The 20,546-nt window shown below is 46.7% G+C and overlaps 1 protein-coding gene across 1 annotated transcript; it reads left to right on the top strand.

Moving 5' to 3' along the window:
* The first annotated feature begins 2,561 nt into the window (after window positions 1-2,561).
* eloa (elongin A) lies at window positions 2,562-20,333 on the top strand. Its single transcript, XM_040121918.1, has 13 exons — window positions 2,562-2,908; window positions 6,584-6,640; window positions 7,185-7,297; window positions 9,081-11,763; window positions 13,085-13,094; window positions 13,232-13,572; window positions 14,504-14,615; window positions 15,402-15,554; window positions 17,000-17,097; window positions 17,995-18,175; window positions 18,894-19,026; window positions 19,991-20,167; window positions 20,267-20,333. The coding sequence occupies exons 1-13, from the start codon at window positions 2,837-2,839 to the stop codon at window positions 20,331-20,333; spliced, it is 4,197 nt and encodes a 1,398-aa protein (XP_039977852.1). The 5' UTR covers window positions 2,562-2,836.
* The last annotated feature ends 213 nt before the right edge of the window (window positions 20,334-20,546 follow it).

The following is a 20,546-nucleotide window of genomic DNA, read 5'->3' on the forward strand; positions in this document are numbered from 1 at the left end:
GTTGGCAATCTAAGCAGCGGCCTCACATTTTATTTTTAGACATCGACCTCAGTGTGCTTGTGAATGAATCTGCTGTTGTCAGCCACCAGTAGAGAGTTCAGGGGACGTTTTCGTGCTTTTTGTTTTTGGTCCCCGCCAGCTCCTGAGGGAAAATATCTGGCTTTTTAACCGCTAAATCCTCCACTGCGTTCACCAGCCGGTCGCTGATGGTGTCCGTCTGCTGTTTGTTTGCCAGGCAGGTAGCGGACAGTTTGTTTTTTGAAGGGCTTTTCTTTTTTTCTTCACCTGGAACCGCTGCCTCCGACGCTGCAGCTGGAAGCGGCGCCATGAGAGCGGCGGGAGTGAACCGAGACAGCCGAAAGCTGCGGCCCAGGCAGCCAAACGGTGAGCTGAAAAGACGCTACAGCGCTTCGCAGAGCGGCGGAGTCGAGCGATAACTTGCCATGTGTCTGTCACTACGAGCAGCCTCTTTCACATACCGTGAGCCAAGTGAGCCATTGGTGATATATAAATAATGATTATAGAGGCTTTAGCAGCACCACGGACTATAGGTCCTTAAAAATGGCCACTCAACTGAATCAGCTTCACCGACGATCTAAATTAACCTGAATATTTTGAGCTTTACCGAGCTGCTGTTAATAATGTAGCTGCTGGTTGGCAAGGTGCGTCTGTTATTTTTGTCCACCACCTGTATCTCTATGGACAGTATACGTAGACTGACAAAACACCACCCTGCACCCATCCCCAACACATCTATCACTTTGCGCCTGTAGCTGAATACCCTTGCTTATCTCATGAGGGTATTTATAGGTGCTGACCCACACAACATGTATGTGTGTGAGCGTGTGTGTGTGTGTGTGTGTGTGTGCGCGTGCGCTTGTGTGTATTTTACGGCTATGGACTGGAAAGAGAAGGACTTACGCCACCTGCAGTATAGTAATACCCCGAGAGCAACTGGCAACAGCTTCACATTGTTTCCATTCAACAGTTAAATAAATTATTATTACTATAAATTACTACTTTACATCAGGAAGCCATGAGACGTGTATTATTTGATATGTGGTTTCTGTCCTCTGCACTGCATTGGTGTTATTGTCAATGTCAAAAAAAAAAAGAGAGGGAGATTTAATGAATTTAAAACAGAAATCAAACTGGAAGCGGAGATTTTAACATACAAAAGTGCTTTGGGCCTTTAAGTTACAAACTCTTCTTACCTCAACAAGCTGTAATGCAATAAAATTAAATGTATTTTACCTCTTTCTACTGCCTGATTCCTGCTCTTCTTCCTTTCCTTTGCTTTCTCAGCTTCTCTCTTTGGGCTCTGTTCTACGTTCTTTCTTTTTCCTTGTTGTTGTTCTCGCACAGATTCCTCTTTGCTTCGTCCCTCCGTCCTCTGTCAGTCTGTCAGAGTGCTGTGTGTGTGTGTGTGTCAGTATCAGAGGGAAATCAGGGTGCCAACCAAAGCTGTGACATATGATTCAAACCCACCCCCCCCCCACCCCCTGCAAAGCCTCCAACCTCCAGCACCGCCTGCCGGATCACACCCTCTTCTTTCTTTTTCCACCTCCCACCTCAGGCATCCACCTCCATTTCCAAATACAGGCACCCCTCGTTGCCCTCCCCTCCAAAAATATCCCAAAGGAGGCCAGCCCTCTTTTCCCCCGACCCCGCCTCACCATCGCCCCTGGGGGGCCTTGGGGTTATGGGTTTTAGATTTGGTTCCAATCCTGTAAATCTACTCTCGTTGTTTGACTGTTTACCTCGCTCATTCCCCTTTTCACACCAGCAAAACAAGAGAGACTCGCTATGGATGGGTTTAAAACATGTTATCTGATGTATTCCTAGTCACTAAAGTTAATATAAGATTACTACTAGGGAAAAAATAACCAACAGATTCACTGATAGTGTAAAATAATCATTATTCATGAACTTGGATTCAGTGTGTTTTGTAGATTCACAAACAAATCAAATAAAAAATAAAAAGAGAGAAAAATCCTCAGTAAATCTATTATTTTTCCAATCAGTTGGTTAATGGTTTAGTCTGTAAAATGTATGTAAAAAATATAAAACATTATTATTTTGTCCAACCCGTCCAGAACCGATGGATATTCAATTTACAATAATACAAAACAGAAAAGCAGCACATCCTCAACTTTATGAGGCTTAATCCAGCAACCGTTCGGCATCTTATCCTGATGTTGGCCATTCATTTTTTCCCAGGTGACTTATCAATTAAATCGACTGACAGTTTTCGAAATGTGTGGCCCTGAAGCCCGAAAGTCGCCACCATTATCTGCTATATGTTTATTAATATTATTATAGGATGTTAAAGAAGAAAGGGACACATTGTGTTTTTGACTTTAAACAATCCGAGACAACCAAGTGAACCAGAAGACGGGCCGTTTCCAGAAACATTAGACTATGAACTCACTTTGAAGTCATCTGAAAACTGAGTGGGTGTTTTTTTTTCTTTCTTTCTTTCTTGAAAGCAGGTATGGTGTTCCAAGTAAATGACACTACAGCTAATTCAGCGTTTTCACCCACGTAAAAAGAACAGGTGTTCCTGCGTGCTACGTCCGCTGCGTGTTGACGTATCTCCGTCTCTCACGATTATTTCTTCTAATGAACAAACTTCAGCCTCGTCCCCGTTTAAAAAAGGATTAATTTAATCTCAGATGTACTCGTTGAAGCGGAGTTATTTTGTTTGTATTTTTAGACGGGTGTAAAACGCCTGCGTCCCGCCGTAGCGGACACTAAACTAGCGGAACCTCTTCTTTTTTGCCTGTGTTCACTCAGGATGAAGTAGTTTCCGGGAGACAGGGTACCAGCAGTAAACATGGCGGAGGAACTGCTGGAAATAGCAGACAGACTTCAGTCCCGGCTCCTGGAGAACCCGGAGCCTCGAAAGGTAACGGCTGAACAGGTGGAGACGGAGGGGTTCGGTCTTTTGCACCGACCGTCTGGCGAAACGCGGCCGTTCGTCTGTGGAGGCCGAAACGAAGCCGCGGTCGCGACAGTTTCCCGAGAGTCGAAACGGTTTTTTAAATGTTGCGTTTACAGGCCGCTGTCGGGCTCCGACTTCTGTAAATCTTTGTCATAAAGCTGCTTTTTTTGGGGGAAATACTGATTTATAGTAATCCCGAAACAACAGTAACAATTTTCTGTAGTGATTGTTTTATTTATAAATCGAGTTAATCGGGTTTGGAGAAAGAAAATACACCTGTGGCAACATGTAACTGCTGTAAGGGGAAAAAAAAAAAAAAAAAAATCAAAGAAACAAAAAAAAAAATTATATTTAAAATAAACTAATCTGCAGATTAATCTCTCAATTACCAAGAGTCAGAAAATGGTGAAAAATGTCTAGTAAAATGTCCCACAGCTCAATCTGATATATTAAAATTGCTTTACTTCATTAAACCTTAAGTCTAAAACCCAAGTATATTCAGTTTGTTTTTTTATTCAACAAAAAAGCATCAAATCCTAACATTTGAAAAGGACGGAACCAGTGTAAGTTTGGCGATTTTGCTTAAAATATTACTAATATTAATGGTTAATTTTCTTTTGAATGCTTGATTGGCTAATCGTTGCAGCTCTAGTAAGATTGTTAATAGTAGGGTTGAAAAAAAAAAAATTTCATCATGTTGTTTAATAATTTAGTCCAGTCATATAAGTGTTGTCCATAAAATGTTACAAGTAAACACAAATGTCTGTCACAAGTTTTCAAGAGGTGAAAATGTATGTCCAAAATATGTAATATACATGAATCTCTTTTTTTTTTGTGACCAATACATACCAATACAATACATTTATAAACTAGAATGGCTCACAGTAGAGTGCAGACCTCCGCCAAGTCCAACATCAAACAGCTTACACCAGACTTCAGAGAAAAAAATTCAAATTCATAGTAAATGATCCGGATCTGCTACTAAATTGAATGGGTTCTTCCCTGGCCCACGCCCCATCCCTCCCCCAATATCGGTACAAATCGGTTAACTACTTTTTGCGAAGTCCTGCTGACAAATTAAACGACAAAACTAAACAACAACCAGACATGGATGAAAACATAACCTCCAACAACAGGGCAGCACAGCCGTGGTCTGAGTAGAATAAATATCCCAAACATACTGAAGAATAGAATACGTGAATTTTAAACATAAAAAAATAAACGATAGTTCTTTTGCAAAAACTCTTAAAAATAGGATGAAGAATAGAACAAATTACTACCAGAGAGAAACCCATTACCCTTTATAAATGAATCACTAACATTCGTAACTGTGGACTTGATGGCTTGGAGGGGTCCCCTTGCTAGTGCTAGCAGTCAGGGCTGCAACTAATGATTATTTTCATTATAGATTAATCTGTTGATTATTTTCCCGATTAATTGGTTTGTTTATACAATGTCAGAAAATACAGAAAATAGTGAAAGCCGCCCGCTACAGTTTCCCAAAGCCAAAGCTGATGTATTCAAGTTGCTTGTTTTATTCCTCAAACAGTCCAGAATGCCAAAAATAATCAGGTCATGAAAGAAAAGCACCAAATTATCACATTTGGGAAGCTTCAACCAATGAATATTTGGAATTTTTGCTTATAAAATGAAAAAAAAAAACCAACCCCAAAACAATTACTCGATTATCAAAATATTGGCAGATTAATTCTCTGTCAGTTGTCTAATCAATGACTCTATTAATTGTTGCAGCTCTAATACAGAAAATGAAAATCGCCCACAGTTTACAAATCGAGAAAATAATTGGCAGATATATCGATAATGACAATAATCTTTAGTTGCAGCCCTTCAATAGACAAATATGTTTCTTAGCCGTAATACTTTGGACACTTTTTTCTTTTTTTGAATAAGTTTGACTATGAGCCACCGGTGCTCGGCTAACGATCCCAACGTTTCCGACAGTCCTTGAAAGCATCACGTGGACGTCACTATAATAAAGGGGTTTTTAACTTGTTATAACGTAGTTGTTTAACCTCGGCTTGTAGACAGAACCAACACCTGTCAGGTGCAACGCCCGCCCGCGGGTGTCCTGTCGGATACTGAGAGAGTAACGGTAACCACGACGTGATTTGTCTTATAACGAAAACTCGGGAGGGGGGGGGGTCGGGCAGCGTAGCCGTTAGCCATCCAGCTAACCGACGTTAGTGCGGAAAGTAACGACAGTTACAGCGACTCCAGGGCCCTGCGACGTTGAACTGACTTTAGCTTCGCTGGAGGTACACCGCAGCCTTTCGCCGCTGCGCTGGGCTCCGGTGGTGACTGATGGAAAAATTAAAAGCGGATAATAAGGATAAATAACGATGTCCGACCTGCCCTTTGTTTACTTTCTGCGCTGAGACGTAACGGTGCCCCCCCCCCCAAAAAAAAAAACAACCAAAAAAAAAACCAAAAAACAAAGCAGACGTGATTTGTGTGTGATTTGGTCAACACGAGCCATTATCCGGTTTCCAAAATTAAAAAAATAAATACATAAAAACAAAACAGAAAAACTCCCCCATCACGGCTCAGTGATGCTACAGCAGCCCCGACCCGTTTGGGCCGCGACATCACTCAGTCTCCATGGGGCAGGACTGAGTGTTGGGTCCGAGCCGCCCGGACGGTGACCGGCTGCACGCTCAGCGGAACAGAGGCAGCAATGTAAAGTTCAAAGGTCAGAAAGGGCTCCTCAACTTCCTCCCCAACCTAAATCCCCCAGGTGTAAAGGCATTTGATCCGGGACTGGTGAGCAACCGAGTTCCACATCTGAGAGTATTTTCATGTAAATCGCCACCAAGTGAGAACAGTGGTTGAAATCGAAACCTGTGAGCAAACCCGTCATGCATGCACACGGATATGTACAGGTTATATGGGCAAGTAGCCTGAGTTAGGACATGGCCATCGTATATGCACCTAGTCATTCTTTTTTCACTGAATATTTAATTTTCTATCACAATATTAAGATAAATATCAAAATTGAGCAGTTGGTTGCCATATTGCCAAAATATAAAGTAACTTTAAATGATTAGGTGTAAACCGTATTTCACACACAATTCAGTTCTCTCAACACAGAAATAAATAAAAAAAATTGCATTTGAAGAACATTTTCTGGAAAAATCTTTAGAAAAAGTCAAAGCTAAAGTTCCCGAGGTGACAAGTGAACTGTCACGCTCAGCCGCTGGGAAAATGTTCATGGATAAAATAGCCCACTCCTCTGTTTTTGACGTAGGCCATAAACTTAAAAGCAGTCCTGCTCGCTGATTTACAACGTTGATATGAGAGATTTTAAAGGCAAGGGCACGGTAACGTTGGTGTTTACGTCCTGGAAAAAAATCTGAGTTGACAAATTTCTATATTTAATGCCTCCCAGCCCATAATAATAACCAAAACGATAATGCTTACTTATCTTTAGTCCGTCTATACCAGTTCTAACAAAAATGTCGCATTAAGAAAAATATTGAATTTCAATGAAGACTCATGCTTCATTTAACTGTGTTCAGTGATGCTAGAGCAACGGTTGCCACTCATAATAAGTCAATTTGTGCGATACTCTGCAGAAGAACAATCAGTGAAAGTTAGTTTTGCCTTTCTCTCGTTTCGCAGCTACTAAAGACCCTCAAACGACTGGGGGAACTTCCCATGACTGTGGATATACTGGTGGTGAGTATTTGTTGGTTCACGGTTCACATCGTCTTGATTTCCGAACTAAAATGTCTGCCTATAAAGATAAATAAAAAATAAAAAACAGAGAAGCGAAAGCAATCCTGCAGTGGTGGAAACTGTTCAAAGATGAACTGCTGATGCTCTTGAGCAAGGCATTTAATCCTCGCCTGCTGTATAAGACGACCAGTTCGTGGGAGAAAAAAATGCCTTGCTCACTCGGCTTTTTCTTTCTCACTAGGTGAGATTTATGGCAGTTATCAGCAGAGCCTGAACATGTCTCTGACCAATCAGATCGCTCGGCTGAAGCTGCCTAAGATATCATAGCAGCTGTAAAAGTAAAATGAACACACGCAGACTAAATGTCAAGACACTTCACATGTGATATATCTACCCACAGTAAGACTTGCGGCCTAAAACTCTGTTGTGAATATACAAACCTTTCCCTTCTGCTGTTAAATTAAACCAGTAAATTTAAGCTCGGATGCTACGAATAAGAGCGATCGGTGTCAGTGTGCGCTGACTTCCTTCTGCTCTCTCGCAGGAAACTGGAGTGGGGAAGACTGTGAACTCTTTCAGGAAACACGAAGTGGCCGGAGAGGTGGCAAAAAGCCTCGTAGCCAAATGGAAGAAACTGGTCCCTCAGTCTGCAGACAGGTACCGTTCTGCATGCCTGTGCCTCAACATGCGACCAGTAGTAAGGGAGTGGAGCGGTCCAGGTTTCGGCACTCATGTGTCTGTATACTGTGTGTCTCTGTTCCTGCAGTGGCCATATACACTGGAGATTGGTTGGCTTTTTTGGCACGAGGCCCCTTAGAACTAAGCACTGCTCACTCGTGACTCATTAGGCCTGTCCAGCCATGTTGTCCTCTCCTAACAGGACGGGGGAAAAAAAAAAAAAATCTCCAGTGTTTTCATAAATGCTACAGATTTCTGCTATACTTGCTTTGAAGCTGATCACACTGCTCTGACGGTACAACGGGAGAACTGCGGCTTTCTCCTCGCAGATGAGACGGAAAGCAGTCGCGTAAAAAATAATGAACTGTCCGCCTCTCTTGAGACTGTCTGTCGTCAGGGTCAGCGTTTCTTCGGTTTCAGAGAACGTTTTGGTTTTTTTTTGGTCAGGTGTCAGGAGCGACTCGGTAAATCGTAGTGCTGAGAGGTCGCGCGGCCAGGCGGAGCTACCTCACTCTAAAATGAGGATAAAAGAAAAAGAAAAAAAAAAAGGCCTATTGTTACTCTCCTGATTTAGAAACCTTGCTGGAAATTTCGATTATTAGTCTTAAAAAAAATTCTGCTGGCCCAGAGTTTAAAATTAATCGTAAACATGTAGTCAACCTTATGAAACTGTCTCCTGTGAAAACGAGTTTGTTACCCCTGATATATGAGTTAGGACCAGGAATATGTGAAAAATAAATGTAATTTTAAACCCTATTAAATTCTCCTATCCTGTTAATCGTCTGTGATTTATCTGTTCACCCCTTGGGGGGGGGGGGTACCCCCTTTAAGTACCCCTCTTCAGCATTTATTTATTATTGGATTAATTATTATTATTTATTTGCATCATATAAACATTTAATAAATGTTTTATAACAAACTATAATATCGTTGTAAGCAGATGTAAGTATTTACTGATCACGCCTCCTGTGAAGTGGAAGCTGGCGTTATGAACAGATGATGAATATAGTGACGCACAATTGTAATAATATAAAACATGTCTTCATAGGAGACGTTATAATAGATGACAAATACTAGCTAATTAACACTAAAATGTTTTAAATGCTTAAATGCCATCTATTAAATGCTTGTATACTGTTTATAAAATGCTAATTATTTACAGGGGGATTTACAGTAAAGTGTTACTACAAAGTCTTATATCTATTGTTTTATCATAAGGACTTATCCTGATTAGGTGTCTTTTTCAGACTGCTAATTAATTATTTGTATGTTCATCTGTGAGAAGTGAGAAGTTTAAAGAGCAACTCAACAGCCTCTGAAAATCTTCTGTCTGCCTATCTCCAGCGGTTTAATTTCTCGTCTTGCTGTAACAATGCACAGCTGTGCTCCTGGACACTGTGACATCACTGCTGGTTCTGGTAACGCGTGCAACAGAGCAAACCTCTGACTGCGACCAGCCGCGCCCGTCGGTGGTGCTGAGCCTGTGCGCCGGTGAAACCGACTTGAAAATTTCCGGCAGAGAGAACGGCAAAACACTGCCTTTCAGCCTGGTGTTAAGCTACAGTTATCGCGGGTTTTTGTTCAGCCCCTAAGGATTCATTCATTACGTTTTGCACGTAAAAACGCAAAACCTATATGCCGCAAAATAACTTGTAACAATGGCCAGTAGTTGAGTGAACGTTGTCGCTTTCTGGAGGCCCATCTTCAGTCAGTTCTGTGCGACCACAGTGTTTTGTCACCACTGTCCATCCTTCTCCCTCAGACCCAACAGCCACGCCAAAGAAGCCTCTCGGTCACACACACACACTCGCGGCCCAGATGCAGGTGGTGGAGGAGGCCACAGACGCACCCGGGAGCCCTCTCCTGAGGAAGAGCCCCCCTACATGGAAGAGGAAGAGGAAGAGGAGGAGGAGGAGAGGGGCTACCACACTAACTACTCACCCTCGCCTCCTCAGCACGAGCAGTACAGCCCCCCACACCGAGGAGGATACCAGTCAGACGAGTACGAGAGCCCCGAGCCTGAGCCTGAGCCTGAGCCCGAGCCCGAGCCTGAGCCTGAGCCTGAGCCTGAGCCTGAGCCTGAGCCTGAGCCTGAGCCTGAGCCTGAGCCTGAGCCTGAGCCTGAGCCTGAGCCTGAGCCTGAGCCTGAGCCTGAGCCTGAGCCTGAGCCTGAGCCTGAGCCTGAGCCTGAGCCTGAGCCTGAGCCTGAGCCTGAGCCTGAGCCTGAGCCTGAGCCTGAGCCTGAGCCTGAGCCTGAGCCTGAGCCTGAGCCTGAGCCTGAGCCTGAGCCTGAGCCTGAGCCTGAGCCTGAGCCTGAGCCTGAGCCTGAGCCTGAGCCTGAGCCTGAGCCTGAGCCTGAGCCTGAGCCTGAGCCTGAGCCTGAGCCTGAGCCTGAGCCTGAGCCTGAGCCTGAGCCTGAGCCTGAGCCTGAGCCTGAGCCTGAGCCTGAGCCTGAGCCTGAGCCTGAGCCTGAGCCTGAGCCTGAGCCTGAGCCTGAGCCTGAGCCTGAGCCTGAGCCTGAGCCTGAGCCTGAGCCTGAGCCTGAGCCTGAGCCTGAGCCTGAGCCTGAGCCTGAGCCTGAGCCTGAGCCTGAGCCTGAGCCTGAGCCTGAGCCTGAGCCTGAGCCTGAGCCTGAGCCTGAGCCTGAGCCTGAGCCTGAGCCTGAGCCTGAGCCTGAGCCTGAGCCTGAGCCTGAGCCTGAGCCTGAGCCTGAGCCTGAGCCTGAGCCTGAGCCTGAGCCTGAGCCTGAGCCTGAGCCTGAGCCTGAGCCTGAGCCTGAGCCTGAGCCTGAGCCTGAGCCTGAGCCTGAGCCTGAGCCTGAGCCTGAGCCTGAGCCTGAGCCTGAGCCTGAGCCTGAGCCTGAGCCTGAGCCTGAGCCTGAGCCTGAGCCTGAGCCTGAGCCTGAGCCTGAGCCTGAGCCTGAGCCTGAGCCTGAGCCTGAGCCTGAGCCTGAGCCTGAGCCTGAGCCTGAGCCTGAGCCTGAGCCTGAGCCTGAGCCTGAGCCTGAGCCTGAGCCTGAGCCTGAGCCTGAGCCTGAGCCTGAGCCTGAGCCTGAGCCTGAGCCTGAGCCTGAGCCTGAGCCTGAGCCTGAGCCTGAGCCTGAGCCTGAGCCTGAGCCTGAGCCTGAGCCTGAGCCTGAGCCTGAGCCTGAGCCTGAGCCTGAGCCTGAGCATGAGCCTGAGCCTGAGCCTGAGCCTGAGCCTGAGCCTGAGCCTGAGCCTGAGCCTGAGCCTGAGCCTGAGCCTGAGCCTGAGCCTGAGCCTGAGCCTGAGCCTGAGCCTGAGCCTGAGCCTGAGCCTGAGCCTGAGCCTGAGCCTGAGCCTGAGCCTGAGCCTGAGCCTGAGCCTGAGCCTGAGCCTGAGCCTGAGCCTGAGCCTGAGCCTGAGCCTGAGCCTGAGCCTGAGCCTGAGCCTGAGCCTGAGCCTGAGCCTGAGCCTGAGCCTGAGCCTGAGCCTGAGCCTGAGCCTGAGCCTGAGCCTGAGCCTGAGCCTGAGCCTGAGCCTGAGCCTGAGCCTGAGCCTGAGCCTGAGCCTGAGCCTGAGCCTGAGCCTGAGCCTGAGCCTGAGCCTGAGCCTGAGCCTGAGCCTGAGCCTGAGCCTGAGCCTGAGCCTGAGCCTGAGCCTGAGCCTGAGCCTGAGCCTGAGCCTGAGCCTGAGCCTGAGCCTGAGCCTGAGCCTGAGCCTGAGCCTGAGCCTGAGCCTGAGCCTGAGCCTGAGCCTGAGCCTGAGCCTGAGCCTGAGCCTGAGCCTGAGCCTGAGCCTGAGCCTGAGCCTGAGCCTGAGCCTGAGCCTGAGCCTGAGCCTGAGCCTGAGCCTGAGCCTGAGCCTGAGCCTGAGCCTGAGCCTGAGCCTGAGCCTGAGCCTGAGCCTGAGCCTGAGCCTGAGCCTGAGCCTGAGCCTGAGCCTGAGCCTGAGCCTGAGCCTGAGCCTGAGCCTGAGCCTGAGCCTGAGCCTGAGCCTGAGCCTGAGCCTGAGCCTGAGCCTGAGCCTGAGCCTGAGCCTGAGCCTGAGCCTGAGCCTGAGCCTGAGCCTGAGCCTGAGCCTGAGCCTGAGCCTGAGCCTGAGCCTGAGCCTGAGCCTGAGCCTGAGCCTGAGCCTGAGCCTGAGCCTGAGCCTGAGCCTGAGCCTGAGCCTGAGCCAGAGCCTGAGCCTGAGCCTGAGCCTGAGCCTGAGCCTGAGCCTGAGCCTGAGCCTGAGCCTGAGCCTGAGCCTGAGCCTGAGCCTGAGCCTGAGCCTGAGCCTGAGCCTGAGCCTGAGCCTGAGCCTGAGCCTGAGCCTGAGCCTGAGCCTGAGCCTGAGCCTGAGCCTGAGCCTGAGCCTGAGCCTGAGCCTGAGCCTGAGCCTGAGCCTGAGCCTGAGCCTGAGCCTGAGCCTGAGCCTGAGCCTGAGCCTGAGCCTGAGCCTGAGCCTGAGCCTGAGCCTGAGCCTGAGCCTGAGCCTGAGCCTGAGCCTGAGCCTGAGCCTGAGCCTGAGCCTGAGCCTGAGCCTGAGCCTGAGCCTGAGCCTGAGCCTGAGCCTGAGCCTGAGCCTGAGCCTGAGCCTGAGCCTGAGCCTGAGCCTGAGCCTGAGCCTGAGCCTGAGCCTGAGCCTGAGCCTGAGCCTGAGCCTGAGCCTGAGCCTGAGCCTGAGCCTGAGCCTGAGCCTGAGCCTGAGCCTGAGCCTGAGCCTGAGCCTGAGCCTGAGCCTGAGCCTGAGCCTGAGCCTGAGCCTGAGCCTGAGCCTGAGCCTGAGCCTGAGCCTGAGCCTGAGCCTGAGCCTGAGCCTGAGCCTGAGCCTGAGCCTGAGCCTGAGCCTGAGCCTGAGCCTGAGCCTGAGCCTGAGCCTGAGCCTGAGCCTGAGCCTGAGCCTGAGCCTGAGCCTGAGCCTGAGCCTGAGCCTGAGCCTGAGCCTGAGCCTGAGCCTGAGCCTGAGCCTGAGCCTGAGCCTGAGCCTGAGCCTGAGCCTGAGCCTGAGCCTGAGCCTGAGCCTGAGCCTGAGCCTGAGCCTGAGCCTGAGCCTGAGCCTGAGCCTGAGCCTGAGCCTGAGCCTGAGCCTGAGCCTGAGCCTGAGCCTGAGCCTGAGCCTGAGCCTGAGCCTGAGCCTGAGCCTGAGCCTGAGCCTGAGCCTGAGCCTGAGCCTGAGCCTGAGCCTGAGCCTGAGCCTGAGCCTGAGCCTGAGCCTGAGCCTGAGCCTGAGCCTGAGCCTGAGCCTGAGCCTGAGCCTGAGACTGAGCCTGAGCCTGAGCCTGAGCCTGAGCCTGAGCCTGAGCCTGAGCCTGAGCCTGAGCCTGAGCCTGAGCCTGAGCCTGAGCCTGAGCCTGAGCCTGAGCCTGACACTGAGCCTGAGCCTGAGCCAGAGCCTGAGCCTGAGCCTGAGCCTGAGCCTGAGCCTGAGCCTGAGCCTGAGCCTGAGCCTGAGCCTGAGCCTGAGCCTGAGCCTGAGCCTGAGCCTGAGCCTGAGCCTGAGCCTGAGCCTGAGCCTGAGCCTGAGCCTGAGCCTGAGCCTGAGCCTGAGCCTGAGCCTGAGCCTGAGCCTGAGCCTGAGCCTGAGCCTGAGCCTGAGCCTGAGCCTGAGCCTGAGCCTGAGCCTGAGCCTGAGCCTGAGCCTGAGCCTGAGCCTGAGCCTGAGCCTGAGCCTGAGCCTGAGCCTGAGCCTGAGCCTGAGCCTGAGCCTGAGCCTGAGCCTGAGCCTGAGCCTGAGCCTGAGCCTGAGCCTGAGCCTGAGCCTGAGCCTGAGCCTGAGCCAAACGTTCGGTGGTATCAGTTTTCAAGGTCTTATCATCTGTCAGCTTCTGGTCAGTATGAATTCACAGTGGCACGACATGGATTATTGTCTTTTCAGAGAGCACAAGATATAAGGCTAACACAGACCAGGATCCTGACCTCCCATGATTCACTGCATCTTCTAACTTTTCTGTTTACCTCTTTGTTTCCAGGGCGACCACGAGCACTGAAGGACTCTCCATCTAAGGACGAGGAAGAGGACTTCGAGACTCCCACAATGTCGTTCGAGTCCTTCCTCACATACGACGCCCCAACGTCTGTCAAGAAGAAGAAGAAGCCATCGTCTTCATCGTCGTCACACAGTCGGCCATCTCACTCGTCCTCCTCCACGTCGTCTTCCCATCATACACGCACCCCTCTGCCGCCTGCGACCTCCTCCACCTCCTCCTCCTCCTCCAAAGTGAGCAAGGCGAACGGCACTCAGAGCAGCAAGAGGCCACATTCAAGCTCCAGTACGTCAGCTGCTGCTCCGGCACCCGAAAAACGCAAGAGGGTAAGAGCAACACAGAGTTTGGATTGTGCAAACTTAACAATAAACATCAGAAGAAGATCATTTCCGACATTATTTTTTATGATTTTGCTACAGTAAACATGGATCTGTATTTTACAGAGACTGAGCTGTGTTTAAACCAGTAATTGGAATGCGTAATTTAACAAAATTATCATAACTCAAGCTCCATTTATAAGCTTTTTTTCTGGAGCTTTCAGCCACAACTCAGTCTTCATCAGTGGATTGAGTTTGTTCAGGCCTTTGCTTTAGAGTTTTCAGTATAATTTAAGTGGGGTTACAACTAACAATTATTTTCATTATCGATTAATCTGCAGTTTATTTTCTTGATTAATCGATTAATAGTTTGGTTACATAAAACTGTGATCTAGGAGTCTTTGAGGACTTCATTTAGCCTTGAGCCTGTCATTTTCTGTCCAGGAACCAAAGCTATGCTTTTATTTTGTAGAATCATGTTTTTCTCCTAGTGACAGTGGCTGAGCTCCCTAGCGACTGTTAGCTAAACTTAGCATTAAGATAGGAAATGGGGGAAACGGCTCATTTGGCTCTTTCCAAAGATTTTAAAAAATCCAACTAACAACACGTCTAAAGCCAGGCTAACTGTTTCAACCCGTTTTTTCTTTGTTTTTTAAATAATTTTTTGGGAATTTTATGCCTTTTTTAGAGGGAAATGAGAGCTTCAGCAAAGGTAAATCCAGTAACTGTTTCTTAGCTCCAGTTTCATGTTGAACAGACAGTAATCGTAGCTTGTAAAATGTCGAACTATACCTTTAACTCACTGTGTAATTTGACTGCTTTTCTCCACCAAGTAACATTTAGTTTTGTGTGCATTTATTATCTTATTCTTTATAAAACCCTTAGTTTGAAAATTGTTTGCAGTTCCTGCTCATTGACGTAAGCGTATTGTTGTGTGCAGGTGATTGAGGCCATTCCAACTCTACCTGAAATCCCTCTGCCAGCAATCCAACCCAATTACAGACCTCTACCCTCCATCGACGTCACGCCGCTATCCCCGCAGAGACGTAAAGGTAATGCCCTGCCCTTAAAATGAAAATTCACGTGGCGTTCCCACACCTATGTCATGTTGAGCCTCCTCTAGAGATCACGAGACTACCAAACACACAAATGTAAACTTTGCAGTTCCTCCTTCTGGTCTAGTTAATGTCGGAGTGATCTTTGTAACCTGTAAACCAGAGTTGCTTCAAGTCCAAGTCTTTTTATGGTCTTCGTGCCATTAAGTCCCCGTATGTGTGCAGAAAATGGGCGTATTAAGGTCTCTCACTTTTCAGCATTCAGCGGCTCCCCTCCTTTCTTCTTTGAACGAGGGGGGCCATTTTTTTATCATCATTTTATTGCTCCAAGAATATGGCTAGAATAATAAAGAAATAAGCTGACCGGTTGCCCTCCAGGTCTGACATGCTGATAGTACCTTTCAACCTCAGCAGTGACATTTCTCGGGTCACGCACAAACTTGGGGCTGACTGTGGCTGCCACGGAGGTGAACACATGAGTTGATACCGACTGAATTTTAATGTCAAACGTTCCTAAAAGTTTGCGATTTGTTTTTGTATTTTTCTAACAGTACAGCTGTAAACCTCTAGGGTTTGAAGACTTCTCTCTCGCTCAGATTATTTTAACGTTATTTGCATGTCACATACCAAAATTTAGGCTTGACGTGTACAAACAGGTGAATTTTTACATTAATGCAAATCCTAATCAAGTTATTTTGGAAAATGTCCTTGTCAGTGTCGGCATATCTCTAACTGTTCCCCTCAAATTGTCAGACTTTCACTCCCTTCCTTCTCTGCTTTCAGTTCCTGTCTTCAACGATGAGGAGGACGCTGGCTTCACGGGGAAGCGGTTCAACTCCAAGATGGTGGTCTACTCAGGATCGAAGACCGCTTACCTGCCCAAGATGATGACTCTGTACGAGCAGTGCATCCGCGTGCTGCAGAACAACATTGATTGTGAGTGGAGCTGCTGCATTTTGCTTTGCTCAGATTATGAGCAACAAAGCTACAAAGCAGTCCCGAGTCTCCCAGGAGGTGGCACTGGAGCGCTCATAGACACCCTCAGTGTGGCCACACACTTGTATACCATAAATTAAGCACTATAATGTATTTGTGTTGCTTTTTTTATCATACATAAAATACTAATGAGCAGAATTTAATGTTAAGTCAATGAAAAGATTAAATCGGTGGCAAATAACAAACATAAGAATTCAGTAATTCTATGTAAAAAAATGTAGAATTATACGGTTTTATTTTTGTGTCACCCTTTCAAAACTCATCTCCACCTCCTTCAGTACCACTGCATTGCCAGCTTTCACACGCTTTGTTGAAATACTGGCTTTCATACACTCTCACACAGACCAAACAAAGGCTTCTTTTCTTTGACTTGATTAAATATCTGTGGCCATCACACAGCAACAGGATCCATACGTAGGTCTCCACTTTGAGAAAGGTGCTCTGCACAATTTATGCACTCGGCGCAGAAGCGGCAACTTCATCAGTTATTTCAATCTTCTGATGTGGCTTCTTCCGGTAGTCTTATTAACCTCAATGCTTTTCTGCACACCAAACACAGAAACTGTTGCAAACAGAATCACAGTTTTTTTGCAGTGAAGTCATTGGGAACAAAGCTGCCGTGCTCAGGATGAGTCCAGCACCGTCAAAGCTGTTTTTATTTTCAACAAAACTCCAAATATTGTTTCCTCCAGAGAAGCAAAGTATTTTTTTTTTTCTACCCAGGCGAGCGGATTATTACAGGGAGTTTTTGGTTTTGCTGCTGAAATGCAGTTATGTTTGTAGCAGTGGCATTACTGCAAACAAGGATCTTATCTGATCACTGGAGTAAAACAAAAAATAAGGCAACAGATAGTAGACCTAATAATGAAAACACAATTTATTGTACTTAGCCTGTAAGTTACTGTAGATACTGTAGTTGCCTCAGTGCAATGTTGTGCATATTTTTATGCTTGGACAGGAATTTCAGTGTTTTGTGAGCACAAGTTAAACACACAGATTAAAAAAAAAAAATTGCCCACCACTGCCAGTGTATTCGGGTATTTTTTTCCCCCCTCATATTCATTTAGATTGTCTCTTTACCCAAATTAAATAAAAAGAATAAAATAAAAATGAAAAAGTTCCTGCTTCTCCCTGGTGGTATTTGGCAGTTTACAGTAGTTAGATAGTTAGATTCAATATGAGATGGAGTTTTGGGAGTTTACCTCCATTAGTTTGTGGTACGGCATTAAAAAAAATAGACACTTAGAAAATTCAACAATATGTACTTTTCTGTGGTCATTTTCCGACCCAACGCTCCACTCACACGGCATCCGAAGGTGGTTAAAACAAACGAAAGCGACAGCCCAGATGTGACTGTTTGATGTCTCTGTCTCTGTCCCTGTCAGCCATCGCTGAGGTGGGAGGAGTGCCATTCGACATCCTGGAACCGGTTCTGGAGCGATGTACGCCAGAGCAGCTGTACCGCATCGAGCAGAGCAACCAGGTAACACACACGCATGCTCGCTGACGAAATGCATTCCCTGGCCCCTAGCCCCTCGCCCTAACCTTAACCATCACAGCTAAATGCCAAACCCCGAACCCGTACCCTAAACTGAACCTAATTCTAACCCTAAAAACCAAGTCAGACATTCCTTTGAAGTAGTGACCATCTGCCAACAGGTCCTCGAAATGCAGGAATGTCTGCACTTCTATGGTGATGGTGAAGAGTCCAAACACACAAGTCGAAACACACAATGCAGCTTCCTAAAGCTTCCACATAGGCTTCTTTTTCCGAAGAGATCAAAACTCCAGCTTGATGGCCTTCATTTGGATGACCCGTATGAAGGCCACAAGCCAAAACGCGTTGGTCTGACAATAACGTTGTTCTTTACACAACAAGTGTTGCTGGAGTTTTGACCTCTTGAGCCATCTTTTCCCTTCTTCGCGCACCTGGGAAGTAGGTGAAGTTGTGCCAGAAATCCCTACTCTGCTTCTTTAGAGTTTCTCGAGAAGAAAAATAACACCACTGCCACACCACTAGCCCAATATCACAAAGCAGAAACCTGCCTCGGGGGGCTTTTGTATCCGCACAGCGCACAACCCCCTCTGTCCAGTGGAACCTCCGATCGGAATATGGAAAAACTCCCCAAAAAAAGACCACCTCTCCACCATGAAGAACGGGGAAGACGACAGACTACGCAAACACACAAGAGGCAAAATCCAAACCAACCACTCATACGTAGGAGAACGGAACAAACACGCAGTGGGAAAGATTTTCCAGGAATTGGAAAACCAGTTCATCAATCACTGCGGAGCCTTCATCGTGTAGATAGCTTTTTATCTCCTTCGTGTAATAACCCCTGACTTGTGAAAAAATGTTTCCGCTTTCCCCTTCTGTCAGTGTTTCACGGAGGATTCCGATGAGCTGTGGATGCGTCACTGTCACCGGGACTTCAAGCGTGAGTCTCCTCAGGAGTACGAGTCCTGGAGGGAAATGTACCTGAGGCTGCACGACGAGCGCGAGGAGCGACTGAGGATGCTCACCCAGAACATCACCTCTGCACACGCCAACAAACCCAAAGGTAGCAGAAGTTTTCACTGACTAAAGTTTTGTAACTATTATCTGATGTTTAGGTTGAGATTTTTCCTTCAGTGTTGACTGTAGAAGACGTGTAAACTAAGAGTCACTTAGGCTGTGAAATGGTAAAAGTCAAAACATTATCAGTGCTTCTCTAGCTACAGGTTGACTCACTACCTTATCAGTAAGCAGTAGAAAGTGGCAAAACGGACATCGGGCGTAAGAACATAATAGATTTCTATGTTGTTAACCTGTTCCCAGACACCCCCATTTTTTGTGCAAAAGCCTGAAAATGATGTACCCAAAACAAAGAGGTTACTAGTCTTCAACCCTTTTGATTACAGTCATAACCCTGGTCTGCCTTGAAGGGTATGTCTTTAAGTGTTACAACCAAAAGATCAGAATGGGTAGGAGAGATACTGGACCAAAGTTACAGTAGTACCCTTTGTGTGGAAATCACTTCGGAGACATAGCCACAAGTCTGAAGCAGCTGTTGCAGCGATATGAGGATCCTAAAGGCTTTGCGCAGATAGTCAGGAGGCTTGGAGCTTTGAAGCCGTGTATAATTTATCAAGGTTGTGTGAGTCCGGTACAGACCAACGCAGACGCACCTGAAGTAACGTCCCATGGATGAGACAGTGTAACTTAAAAGCTTAAACGTTTATTTCTCAAAGTCTCTGAATGTTCGTGTTTCACTGTGAGTGTCGTGTTTCTCCCGGCAGGGCGGCAGGTTAAGATGGCGTATGTAAACTCTGTCGCCAAGCCGCCACGTGACGTTCGCCGCCGACAGGAGAAGTTCGGGACCACCAGTGGTTTGTCCACAGCTGCCTCAAACACAGCCGCAGCTCCCATTAAGTCAGTATAATATACAGGACATCATCGTGTTGGCTTGCATGTAGCCTTATGTCTCGAATTTGATGCGGAAGTTTCTCTGTGGAGTTAGAATGAACATTGAGATATACAGAGGATACATCATTTTACATACAGTAAATGTGATTTTTTTTTAAAAAATTTTTTATGCATGTTGGAATGATAAAAGTAACGCCTGCACACTGACTCCAAACCACAAAATGTATTTGAAAAGATAACATTTTGATCCCAGTCAGATCTTCTTCGATCTTCTCATCCGTTTCCAAGTGTTTTGACCGGACGAAGGTCCAATCCATCCACTCACTTATGTAGTATTTAAAGCGGAAGTGGCAAACATTTGATGGTTCCAGGCTCTCAATCGGAGAATTTGCTGCTTTTCTTGGTCTTACCTTATATTTAATTGAATATTTTTCTGGATCCGGACGGTTTGTCAAACAAAACAAAACATTTAATGACACCCCCATTGGTCCAGGGCATAATGTAGTACATTTAAAAAAAAAAAATGTTTTCTGATGTTTTATAGATCAAACAATGAATCAAAAGTAATCGGCAGCTTAATGAAAATGGTCATTAGTTGCAGCCCTAGTTTTAATAATAAATAACTGATTCATCGTTTGTGTCAGTCATGATGCAAAAATGCCAAATACTCACCAGTTAAAGCTTCTTAAATGTGAGGATATGCCGCTGTTATTGTAAACTGAGCACGTTTAAGTTGTGGACTGTTGGTTGGTCAAAACAAGCAGTTTGGAGCTCTGAACATCAAACATTGGATCGGTTAATTGAAACAGAATAATCAAGAGGATAATTGATAGTGGAAATAGTTGCAGACGCAATAGAAATTTGAGTCCATCACTTACTTTCTGTGGTTCGTGGTTTAGTTAACGGCCGCTTTGGTTCGTTTTAGATTCACCAGACTCATAGATCTTCTCCCCCTCCCTGTTAATTTCAGAATAAGGCCAGCTCCCACAGACTCTTCCGGTGAATGCAGTCGCTCCTTTTCCTCCGGACAAAACCCTCCTCCCAGCTCGTCCCGCTCCTCGGGTCCGAGCGGAGGAGGAGCAGCAGCAGTAGGGGGAGGAGGAGGAGGAGGACACGCCGCCCGGGACAAGCCACAGGTCAAAAGTAAGTGTGCGTGTGTTAACGGTCCTGGCGCAAAGTTGTGATTTTTGGAATATCAGTCCTTTTAAATCTAATAAATCATCTGTTCCTGTTTTGTCCCTCTCAGAAATCGCCCCCATGATGGCCAAAACTATCAAAGCGTTCAAGAACAGATTCTCCCGCCGATAGTGTGAAAGAGACTGAATGTATTTTATGAATTCCATCTGTGTTTTTAATTTAAGTTTAACAAAATTTTACTGCACACACACGCACACACCCAAACACACAACATCATCTTTTCCCGCCAAACATATCCCATGAACTTTGCAGTATTGGTGGAATTTTTTTTTTCTTTTTCTTTTTTAATTTAAGTGATGGCATCTGTTTTGGGGCTCTTCAAATAAGTA

Source organism: Xiphias gladius, chromosome 24 (genome assembly GCF_016859285.1).
Source record: "Xiphias gladius isolate SHS-SW01 ecotype Sanya breed wild chromosome 24, ASM1685928v1, whole genome shotgun sequence".
NCBI lineage: Eukaryota > Metazoa > Chordata > Actinopteri > Istiophoriformes > Xiphiidae > Xiphias > Xiphias gladius.